We start from the raw sequence: 12841 nt of genomic DNA on the forward strand, positions 1-12841 counted from the left end.
CAGTTTTCTTTCACATGTACTTTAACTATCACATACAGATGTAGTTCCTTATTTATACAACCAATCAAAATTATTCTAGTAAATCTAAAGCTCATCATCAGATTTAAAATTTGAAGCAACAGATAAATAACAAGAGGCAGTGATGTACCAATACTAATATCATCTCCGGCAACGTCAATTCTATTAAACATATTCAAATAAGTAAATTAGGGTTACAATTTCAAAAAAAACCAAAATTAAAAATTCGGGGTTTCGATTTTAAAAAACACCAATTGAAAAGTACTCACAGAGAAGACCCTATTTCAAAATAATATAGTAAATTCACTTACCAATTCGAGTTTCTAAAATGATAACCAAGTAGAGAAGATCCTAATTCAAGCTTATCCTCTTACGAGCTTACATAGAAAAATGGAGAGAGATGGTGGAGATGATGGTGGTGAGTGGTGGAGATGATGGTGGTGAGCGGCGGTGATGATGGTGGTGAGTGGGGGTGGTGAGTGGTGGAGATGATGATGGTGGGGTGAGAGAGTCGGAGCGAGAGAGTCGGATGAGAGAGAGAGAGCTTATGTGTGTTCATTTTTTTTAGTTTTTAGTTTTTTAAGTTATGTGTCTCGTGGGGGAAAAACAAAAAGGGGGGGAGAATATTTGCTAAGGGGGGAAATTCATTTGGCTAAGGCGGAAACAAAAATAAAATGGGCGCGGAGTGAATTTTTTTTTGGAACTTTAGACATCAGTTTTAAAATAACCAATGTTTTAAAATAACATAGACATCATAAAAATAGGGGGTGATGTTATAAATTCTTTTAACATTAGTGGCAAACCTAACCAATGTCTAATGTGTGATGTCTATTGACAGTTTTCTTGTAGTGAAATAAAAGTACTAGTAACATGTTTAGATAATAAACCCAACATCGTTATTATCTAACAACTTATAACAGTAACTTAAATAATAAGCAAACAAATCAGAATAATCCCAAAATTGTAGCTGAGATAGTCCGCTTACCAGGACCATTGGTATTCTGAAGATGAAAAGATACACACAGTAGAAGGTTCCAAAAACCTTCATGTTATTCTATATATTAGTAGATCCATGTTTAAAAACAAGAGTGTTCACCATAACAATAATCATAAGGCATGTTCCATTTCTAATAGTATAACGGTAATCACAATTATCTACATACAAGATTGTCAGAATCTTCCTGTTTTCCTTCTTCCTTCTATAAATATTTTATATTCTAACTTAAATAAACTAAGAAAAATATAAAGATTTTACTATAAAATATATTTATAATTATTGAATAAAAAGTAATATTTGAAAAAGTATCCTATTCAAAAAAGGAATTAAATGCAACATATATGATTATAATAAAAAAAATGATTAGTGCTATTCATACCAAATTAGATAAGAAAATTTGGTACAAATGACATGGTATTTGGCATTGTTGAGGTGATAATTTCAAATATTGCTATCAGTGAAATTAATGTAAATAAGGGTTTATTTGTAACAAATAACATATATCATTTGGATTCATTTTCTTACCTCTAGTATTTTCCTAATAAATTATTAATAATTTATAAACAAAACATAAACAAGTAACAGTTTAGTACACTTATCAATTAACTACCACACAAATAACACAAATAATGAACTAACAATTTAAAAAGGAGAATTTACAATAAATTTGATTGATTTTCTTACCTCCATCTCTGATTGATTTCATTGAGCATTTTCTTCATTGTTTCCTACAAACAATAATAAATATGCATTGTTGTTCAAATATTTTTGTTCAACCAAACTAGGTTCAACCTATATAAGATGGAAGATGTAATTTTATTAAAAAAAAAACTAGAAGAAAACTGACCTCCATGAATCAAGCTAAAACATATATGTCTTAATACTTTTAGGCTCACCCTGATGATATAGCCGAGTTTTGTTAATGGGCCCTTACAAATTAAACAAGGTAGATTAAGGTAAAAAAGCTTAGGCACAAAATATCCAAATTAGTGAAATTATTGGCCCAAAATGTAGGCCCAAAAATATTAAAAATATCCAAATTAGGCCTAAAAACTCCGTTTATTTGGTAAGTTATAACTAAATTATAAAATTGCCAAAATCTGATTTATAGAAATAAAGGTAGACACAAAATTAAATAAAACAAAATTTAATAAATGATTATATTTTTATTTGTTTTGGCTTGAGTTTGAATCCTTTTTGTTTACCTATTTCAAATTAACAAACATTTTTTATTTGAAATTTTTATTTAGCTCGAAATTAGTTCAAGGGGACAAATCTATTAAAAATCGTTACGGCCTATAATAAACAAATAAATAACATATTCTGATACACATGTATATTTTATATTCGAATAATCTAAATTGAGTCTTAGTAGATATTGTAAAATATATTAAAAATCAAAACAAAGAATAAATGGTTATAATAAATTGAATAGAAATTTAAAGTAAAATTGATAATCATCTTTTATCATTAATTTTTGGATTATATCAATTTGATAATAATTTTTAAATCATAAAAAAATTAAAAATTATTTTGCTAGTTTTTAATGGCAGTAAGTAAAATTGTCAAAAACCAATTTATAGAACTTAACACGACCTTACCAAGCAAATCAACGTTTGAAACCCAATAAATTGATTTTTTTCTTGAAACTCCATTTTTTCTCCCTAAATTTTAACTTAGATTTTATACATAATTTAAAGTATTAAATATTTTACTAATAATACTACTTATGCAAATATGTATTTAAAAAGTAAAAATAAAGATTATGCATGTTTATAAACCAGTAATATATAATGTATTATACCTTCATAAGACAAAGAAATCTTATCCTAACATAAAGTGTGATTCTCTTTATGCAAACTAATTTTCTAAAACTAAGTCAAATATATTATATATGTTGTGTTCTGAACTTGATGATAAGTTAAACAAAACACCTTAGTAGATTTAAGTTAGTGAATTTTGTAACTCTGGACGCATGATCTAATATAGTCTCGATGGATGAATCTTATAGTCCCGTCGATCAAGAGTGTAGCTTATGTAACAAATAAGTACTGTAGCACATTTATGCAAATAACATGTTTTAGTCTAGTGGATTGTGTTACACTTAAATCAAAATTATATGATATTTTAAAACAGCGTGTGCATAGTATTATATTACACTTAAATCAAAATTCTGTTCCCTCCTATATTTCTCCCCTTAATAAAAATTCTTTTCGTTTCCCCCCTTTACAAATTTTTTTCACCGCCCCCTCTTTCAATACAACCCTCTCTTCATCTCTTTCATCTCAAATCTCTCTCAGATTAACACACCATCTCTCAAAGCCTCTCTCTGTCACACTCATAACTTACCCTATCTATCTCATCCGTCTCTTTCTCTCCATCACAAAATCTAGCCTCTCCTGCAAATTCAAACCGTAGTTTGAAAAACCTATGTGAAATTGATTTTCGATTATTCAATCCAAGTTGTAATTTTTCTACAATTGGCTTGATTTTCACATGTATGAAGCAATCAGCCATGGAAAATACTGGGTACCGCTATCGATTTTGAATTATTGCTTTGAATTTATGTTACTGTAATTAAGTTAGTATTTATTTAAGTATCTTTTTGTATGTTTTGATTGTAGACCATGTACAAGGGAAGGAAGAAAAAGAGTATGGAGTATTCTGTGTATATATAGGCCATGGGGGTAAATAAGTCTTGGAAATGAAATTAGATTTGGAGTCCAAAGGAGAGCTGGACCTTCTTGTTTGCACCTTATGATGGAAAGTAGCTTTGGTTTATTTTGGCTGCACATAACATTCATCAATAAAGTTTCAATTTCAAAACACATAAGGTCACCTGTCCAGAACATGTGAAGGTAGATGCTTTCTCTTTAGGTGATCTCTCTCTCTCTTGGTAATTTCTCTCTCTCTCTCTAGGTGATCTCTCCCTCTCACTCTCTCTCCCTCCCTCCCTCCCTCTCTCTCTCAGGTCAGTAAGTAGACTTCTGCTCAACAATGTAATTAAACACAACTCATATTTCTTTTGATAGTTAAATGCACTCACACAACACTCTCGTAATTTTTTAGTTGTTTATGTTCATGTTTTTATACAGTATCATCAGGAGGAGAATTGATTCATATCATGCTGCAGCGCAAAGGAGGATTTAGCAGTACTGTTTGTTCTTATGCGCCTCATTCATCTATTAATCTTCAATGGATCAACACCATTTCATTCGCGATTAATCTTGATCTTTAGTTAGTACAAGTCATTAGTCTTTTTGCGCTTATTTCAATTTACATTGTTGTAGAAATACTATTTAAGTTCATGTTTAAAGCAAAAGTTTAATTAGGTTATTTACTAATTGTGTAGATTGTTTAACTCCTTGTTTATTCTTTGCATTGAAATCCTGATTTGTAAGGTCATTTAGCAGAATTAATGTATAATGCTATTGTGTATCGTAGAGAACTTAATAATATGTTCTAATGAGTATCTATTTCTCATCATAGGATCTTAATGCTTGCAAGTGGAACTTCGATACAGAAACCTTTCATTGTTCCGATATTTGCTCTACAAGCACCTGCGAGCATCATCTCCTGGATCAAGTACCTCTTTGCCTTTTTTGTGAACATACTTGTATTGGAAATGGAAATTTATATATGATCTCCTTGATCTCCATTACAATGATCAATATCACTCAACAACCTGCTTTTGTAGACTTACTAAACTGTAATTTATAGGGTAAAGTATGGAGTTTGGACTGCATTTTTGGCTCTTCTTATTAGTCTCTTCTTCCATATCCCCGGTACACACAATATATCCCCCGAATTAGCCAAATTGTATATCTAAAAAATACTTACACAAGTAACTTCTAATTTGTAGAATTTTTATATATCATAATTGATGTTGTCTAAGTCTTGGTTCCTGGTGGAGTGTACGGTATGAAATTAAGACTCAACAGCATTCACAAAAAGACTAGGATCAAGGACACGACAATTACATAGTCTGGTCACTGTGGTCTTTTGTATATGTTTATGCCTGCACCTGTTTGTATCTATACTTTTGATGCTTGTGATTACCATTACTGGATCCTCCTGCATTTGTACCCTTTTTCTGAATTATCTTCACTTCTTTGAGTCTTCTTTCTGGTGTTATCTGCATCATTTCATACATATGTTGTTTCTAATAACCAAATTCTAAACCATGGAATCAATAGTGCCATACCCTTTCACGCCTTACACTTTCTCATACTCCAGTAAAATGAACTCCTTTGGTGTTGTATCAGTCTAAGATCTTACTGTAATTCAATCAAGCATAAGTTGATCGCCAATAAAAACTCGAATAAGCATAGAGTTATTAGTATCTCTCTCATCTAGTTTTTGCACCATATTATAAATGGCTCGTGTTCGTTAACCTACCGCAAGGGAAAAGTGCTTAAAGCTATCATTAAATAACATACACCCTGCCTTTTTTGTAATGCCTTTTTGCTGTGGTGTTGATCAAATGTTGCAACTCAACTAGTTTCTAATGTTCACAAGGGAAATAAATGGACATCAATAGTGTATATTATGGTTTGCAAGTACTAGCCTGCTGTACTACGAGGAGTATAAGTGTTTTAAGAAACCAAATGGATATGAAAGGTCAATGCTTTATGAGGCTTCTATTAGTTTCGATGTAATACATCAATATATTACTTGGTGCATATGAAGTACAGGAAGCACAACTGGACTACTTGTTGTTTACTTGTATCTTTGCAGTTTTATGTCTTTAATATTTAAACTATTACTGCATTCTTGAGCTCTTACCCAGTATCTTTTCTGCTCTAGGTGAACTGGAGTTGCCATTTAATGCTTTACTGATAGTCTTAGTAGCTCCTTATCAAATATTGAACCTAAGGTAATCACAACAAACTTCCAAATAATTGCATCATTCTTTACCTCTGAAGCCTAGCATGTATCTAACAGTATCTTACGACAGGAGAAACCTAGAAGGTATTATCCTTTCTTTGACCATTGCTGGATTCTTGACTTTCCAGCATTTTTCACGAGCAGGCAGCTTACGGAAAGCATTTGATCAAGGCTTGTTCTTGCAAAAAGCCATAGTTTGAACAAATAACTACTTGTGTATAAAACTTCTGGTTCAAAACTAAAATAATATATCAAACCAGAATGTGATATTTACTTGTGTATAATTGTCTAAAGTGCTAATTTGTTTAGTCGTGGCTGCATGGTTTATCATGTTTCAGGTCTGTAGAGAATGTTATTAAGTCCTTTGAGGCCGAAAAGGAGCATGTAAAAACACATCCTCATCTGCTACGATTTCCAATGCCTATTAGTGACCCTTTAGTTACAAATCTGTAACATAAATAACAGACATAAAATTTATGTATATTTATTTTATATATATTTCTAATGAATATTATGAAACTTTTGTATATGAGCTAATCTTACTGGTTTTACATATCTTGCAGAGTTCCGCTTTGCATCTATACTCTTGGACAGAAATCATTGGACTTGAAGTATTATTGTCAAAAGACCTCCTATACCTATTATATTTATAAATAAATCATTGGCTTAATTTATAAATAGAATAGGTACAGAACCATTGCTATGTTTGACAGACAATTGTTTAGTAAAATAAAAATACCAATTGTGCTAAGTTATATTAGACAATAGTTGGTACATAAGTAAACCATTGTTCTAAGATATATTAGACAATATTTGGCATAAAAGTAAACCATTGTGCTAAAGATATTCCACAATGATATTTTAAAAGGCACACACTTGTATGAACCAAAGTTATACAAGTGATTAAAGGAACTTAAACATTGTGCCTTAATGATTTGCTCAATAGATCAAATTATTAACACCATTTTATGTACAAATCCTAACAACACTCTGGGATCACTACATACCATTACTAGATTAGCTTCTAACAATATCTTGGTCATTATAAAAGCTGTTGTGAGCATAGCTAAAACACAATACCCAAAAACAAAAAACTGTTTCCTAAAGTATCTCATACATTTGTTTTCTTAATAAAAACCATTGTGTAACTAAATGAAATAAATACATAAACTATTGTAGGAGTCAATTCACATAACACTAATTTTAACTTTTGTGCCTCTAAATTGTTACAACCGCTAGAAAACTGTTGTTTGTAGAATATTAGAAAGGGTCATATGCGTTGTGTGAATAAAATGAGACAAAGGCTTTATATTTAGTTGGGTGATGTATTTGTTACAATTGTGCGTAACCATTGTATGAGTGCCAAACACACCACCCTCGGATAGACAACGAAAAATTCATCTTTTAGGCAACGGTGTAAAACCATTGTCTCATTCAATATTTCTTGTAGTGATATGGACCTATCTATTTTACTTTCAACACACCATACGTGCGCTCGATAACATTTCTTAATTTTGCATGGGCATGAATCTGCTAACCAATATCTTGTGTTCGAGTATGAGGTTAAAGAACCAAGAGTGTTTGTATAAGCTCTATCAGAACGATAATATTTAATATCAAAAATATATCCAAAATTATTCTTTATTTAAAAATATTAATGTTATATCATTTAAAAATATTTAGAGATACATACTTTATGGGGGCACCAGATATCCAGAATCAGGATAGAAGGCGACCTCTTTTAATACCTCACCCCAGACAAATATGAATATTATATTAAAATCACAAATACCTAAGTGATATATAGTCCACTATTTTCCTCAACCATACCATAAGTTTATGTGCATTGATCATATCAACCTCAAATTTTGTATATTTTGTAATTTTTGGTAATGTTATAACTTTTTTCTTTAGATTTTGTTCCATAACCGTATACGAGATATTTGACTGCACTTCTTCGGTTCTAGGAATCTCCATGTCATTAGTCAGATCAATATTTTTATTCTTCTTAAAGGTAAGTCCTCATCCACCAACTCCTGTATTCTATCATAAAAATGGGTACAAAGTTCAGGGTCACTCAAAGTTGTCATGTGGAATAAAGAATAGAGTTAATTTGGTTTAAAATGTGATATCTAAATTTTATTAAATATAAATTAAAAGTACATTTTCAAGTTGATCCCATTCATCCACTTCACAGATGAAGAATGGGATCAGCTTTACACACGAATGTATTAGTTGTTAGATTATAATCATTCCAAGTTTTGAATTTGAGTAGACACCAAGCAACATATGGAGATCCTAAATAATCATATCGATTTCTCATTTGTCTACGGTCAACCTCAAAGTTGTGGGTTTTATTAGAAATTTCTCTCATTTTTATCCATGTAGGTGGTATAAGGTTGCTACTAATCCTACCACTAGCCCTTAATTCCTCCTTCTGTAAAAGTTTTAGTTACAAGTTTACACCTAACACTTTTTTCTTTTTTTGAGTATAGCTAACTTTATTTTGGCTCTCACTAGCTTGAGTTTCGGTTTCACTAGCTGCGTACATCCCTAAAAACCGAATTGAATTCAGAACTCATATATTGGTACCAATAAAAAACATGATTATGTTAGTGTATTATTTAGAAAAGGACATGACTTTCAAGAATGTTATTGGAATTATATATGCATCCTGAAGGGTATTATAAACTAACAGGATATGTAAAGTATCGGATTGTTTATATTGCTTCCGATTTTTTAATTTATTCCAATCTATAACTGGATTTATTGTTGTTTAGCTTTGCCCATTATCTAACAAAAATATCTAACTATAATAAATTTATCATTTAAGAAATGAATACAAGTTTAAGTTCTTACAAATTGTATTTAAATAGAGTTTTTGCAAAGTGAGCACACACAAACAATCAATTACATTAATTTAAGAAAAAATAAAAAAAAACACAGTGATAACTTGATTTTGCATAATACGAAATCCATTGACAAAGAAAAGTGGCTACCAGAAGTAACTAGCTATATGCAATATCTCTTTTAATGGGTAAAGGACAAATTTAGCCAATTTTTATACAAAATTAACAAAAATGACTGATTTGTGAAAAGTTGGCCAATTTTAGCCGATCGGATACCCAACTTTCAGTGGAGTATTCACTTTACCTGAGATATCCAACTGTCAATTGAGTATCCCATATATGAAATACCCAACTACCAGTGGAGTATCTTATACAAATTGGGAAACCCAACTGACAGTGGAGTATTCAATCGGCTAAAGTTGGCCACTTTTTTCAGAATGACTATTTTGGTTAAAAAATTTCAAAAAATGGGCTATTTTTATCATTTTTTCTCTTTTAATCCCTCATTTACAAGTAAAAGACCAACTCTCTAATTTTTATTAGTTAATGAAGTGTAAGATAACTTTAACCAGCTTCTCTAAGCAATCTGAGGTGGAAAATTTAACAAAACTAAAAATAGATCAATTATCGAATAATATTATGCCCAAGTCAAGAAATTAATAACCAATATAATTCTTTGCCATTCAATATATTAAATGAAATATTATTGTAGGACTCGGAAGAAAAGGCCTAACTAGGGCACTAATTTTTGGACGCTGACTAAACTAATTATTCATGTGACCAATATCCTAAACATGTCATGTACATATGTTTAATGCTATAAATATGTGATTATGCAAAAAAAATTATACAATTAACAAGTAAACAAAGATGATGCCCCAGTACATATACATAAATCTATAGAATATTTTTTGCATCACAAGTGAGTATTGCAAGTTTTGTAGGATAGAGTCATGTAGGATAGGGGTAAAGAACTGAGGGACGACTACATTTCTTATTTCCCGTCCAAAATGCTGGTTGATTTTCTCGAATGATGCTTCTGCAAACTTGTTTCCAAATTTAGTATTTAGTTTAGTGAACTTGTTTATTTTTTAGGAAAAAAACCCATTATGTGGCCTGGAAAATGGAGCAATTGTGTCCGTTGATCTTCCGATTAGGCCCCATGCTAGGCTTACAGGAAGAAGTATTGTCCTCCAAAAGTAGTGGTAATGAAAATGTTAGGTATCCCAAAAAGTTTTACAAATTTTTTTCACAAATGATGTATTAATTTATAGTCAATTGTAAGCTTCCTAATAATAAGATCAACTCACATAAATATAAGCCACCTAAATATTAGCCCATTAGCGTTGATATTTAGTAGGTGGCTTTTGTCAACAAAAGTAACAGCGAGTTTTTGGCCGGAAAATTGCCGCCATAATGAAGTCTGAAATTATAAAATAAAAGTGACCATCCTGTCGCTTTTAAATTAATTAGCAAAGTACTTTAAATATGAATACAATGGTCATTTTAATAAAAGCAACTGTTGGTGGTTGAATATGCAACCATTAATTGGTGGATTTTATAAAAACTACCCCACGTTGTACAATTTAGTCACCAAAAACTTTCATTTTCTCCCATCTCCACTTACTTTCCTTCTAATTTTCTACCATTTTTCTTCTATTTGAAGTGAAGTAAGTACCATTTTTCAAATACTTATACTTTGATTATCATGTTTGTTTATTTCTCACATACATGAAATATTAATTGATATAATTTAAATAAAATGTTAAATTTTAATTGTTAATAATTTAAAAGTAGTGTTCAAAATTTGAAGTAGTTTAATATATTTGTTAACTTTATCTGCTTGACAGAAAAATAACTTGAATTAAATCATTGAAATGATTTTAAAAAATATAAAATTTATTTTTTATTTGTTGATACTAAATATCTTGTACATATAGTGAATTTATTTAGTTCAAGTACTATTTTAGTGGTGAGAGGGAGTGACCTTTAGAGAAGTTGCAGCATTTCTTGGAAATGGAATATGCAGAACTAGAGCTTGACATTAAGGGATAAACATTCAGCCCTTACTACCTCTACGCGTAGGTATGTGCTTCGATCTGTGACCATTAAAGAAGTCCAGAATTCAAGACAATCTCCTATTGCTAGAATGCGCGAAAAAAGGTTGAGATTACGTCGCGTACCGGGGTGAAACCATATGAAAAGGGGTGAGAGGTACAACTAACTTGTAAATTATTTAATAAGTCTTCTCTTTGGCTTTAGTTTAAAGTGAAGATAACAATTGATTATTTATTTTGCATTGACAGAAAATTGTTAAACAAAGTGGGGCAAATGGCGAGATGCCTATTTCTGACGAGGAATTTATGAATTATGTTTACGACTCGAGTGAACCTCTTGTGATAGAGCTGCATGTATGTATTATGTTTTTCTTTAATGCATACATTTAATTTTATTGAAAGTCAAAGTGTTATTACTAATAGAGTCAGTTTTTAAGAATCATGGGATTTAGTTTTTTCATAAAATATTGTAGGAAAAAATATAAAAGGCGTTAGTTGAATTAGATGATGAGTTCACGCCCCTGCTGAGTAACCGGTATTACCGCCCCCACGCAAATGCAACTTTAACAAAGGAATGATCTATTCGTGCTCGTTGAAGCAAGGGCCCCGAGGAAAGGGATTTTGAACTTGTTCCCCATGCAAAGAAGCTAATCAAGATAAGGAAAAAGAAGGACTTGACGGAATGAGTAGATGTTCCTATTGAGATCTTCTTGAAGATGCCAAAGGTCGTGGCAGAAGTTCAATAAATGGTCTTTTTTTACCCACACGTGAAGTTATAAATTTTTTTCTGGACGAGGAAATTTACAAGCTAGCCTCTGCTACTTTTCTAGACCTAAGTCAGCATTCAAGGAATAGCCTTTATATGTGTACAGCTGCTATTACGCTTGGCCATTATATGATAAGATTATCTTAAAGGTAATTTTTTTAATATTTTAATATCATTTAATGCATCTATACATTTACACTTAGACACTCAGTATGAGCACTTGGACACTTATATGTAGTTTCATAAATTGTTGAGTGCAAATAACAGAAGTTTTGATATACATGTGTCCAAGTGTGACACTTCTAGCTGACTTTGGTAATTTAGTGTGCAATTATTTTTAAATAGTGAATATGCTTGTTTGTTTTGGGTGAGATAAGGCTACCATGATATGTTCGTGTGTTTATAATGATAGATTAGTTTAGATTTAGGTTGGGGAGAATTTGTGCGTGTCATCACTATTTATTTTTGCAATATATTTGCTTTTCGTATCAAGATTTTATGACAATTGAGATCAACAAAACTAAATTTTAGTTAGAAAATTTCAAATAAGTTTCTTGTACTTTCAAGAATGCAAGTACTACTTTGTTTATTTAGAATTTTTTCTTGAATGTACTGTTATGATTTCAGTACTGTTTTGTTAGATTTTTGCCCATTTTCAATCTTGACTATAAAGATTTGTTCTTGATATCTAAATCAATATGAGGATTATCTAACTTTCTTTTATGACAATTGAACTTTCTTCTAGCTGACTGATTTTTTCGCGGGAGGCTCCTCAGACTGTGATTACGATGGACGACAACACCAACGCTGAATAAGGTGAAGACATCGACCTTGGTCGAGACCTCTTTCCCGTTGTTTAATCCTAGTCAGTTATGAACTGCTTTTGGTGTTATAAAGATTTTGATTGTTATTTTGTGAACTTTGAGCTATCTTTTGCCTATTTAGAAATCTTTTGGTAGTGTTTAATTATTTTAACTATCAGTATCATGTTTGCCATTTTTGTGACATTAGGATAACTATTTCGTGACAGGTGTATGTATTTCCTGACTTATTATGCAATGTATTTAATTTATTTTTGCATATTTTGGTTGCAATGTTAGGAGACTTTTATGGCAAGAAACAATCAATTTTTTTAATTTTGAGTTATATTAAAATGAAATAATCGAGTAAAATTAATAAGCTCAAAACAATCAATTAAGACTGTCGAATTTAATATGCACCATAAATAACAATAAATTTGGCCGTAATTAGATTACACAAAAAATAA

General features: G+C 30.9%; 1 protein-coding gene across 1 annotated transcript; it reads left to right on the plus strand.

The window, feature by feature from the left end:
- Positions 1 to 452: 452 nt before the first annotated feature.
- LOC141673301 (cold-regulated 413 inner membrane protein 1, chloroplastic-like) lies at positions 453 to 12385 on the plus strand. Its single transcript, XM_074480037.1, has 8 exons — positions 453 to 493; positions 4505 to 4600; positions 4736 to 4800; positions 5822 to 5891; positions 5973 to 6096; positions 6212 to 6286; positions 11058 to 11162; positions 12320 to 12385. The coding sequence occupies exons 1-8, from the start codon at positions 453 to 455 to the stop codon at positions 12383 to 12385; spliced, it is 642 nt and encodes a 213-aa protein (XP_074336138.1).
- The last annotated feature ends 456 nt before the right edge of the window (positions 12386 to 12841 follow it).

This window comes from Apium graveolens, chromosome 7 (assembly GCF_009905375.1).
Source record: "Apium graveolens cultivar Ventura chromosome 7, ASM990537v1, whole genome shotgun sequence".
NCBI classification, from domain to species: domain Eukaryota; kingdom Viridiplantae; phylum Streptophyta; class Magnoliopsida; order Apiales; family Apiaceae; genus Apium; species Apium graveolens.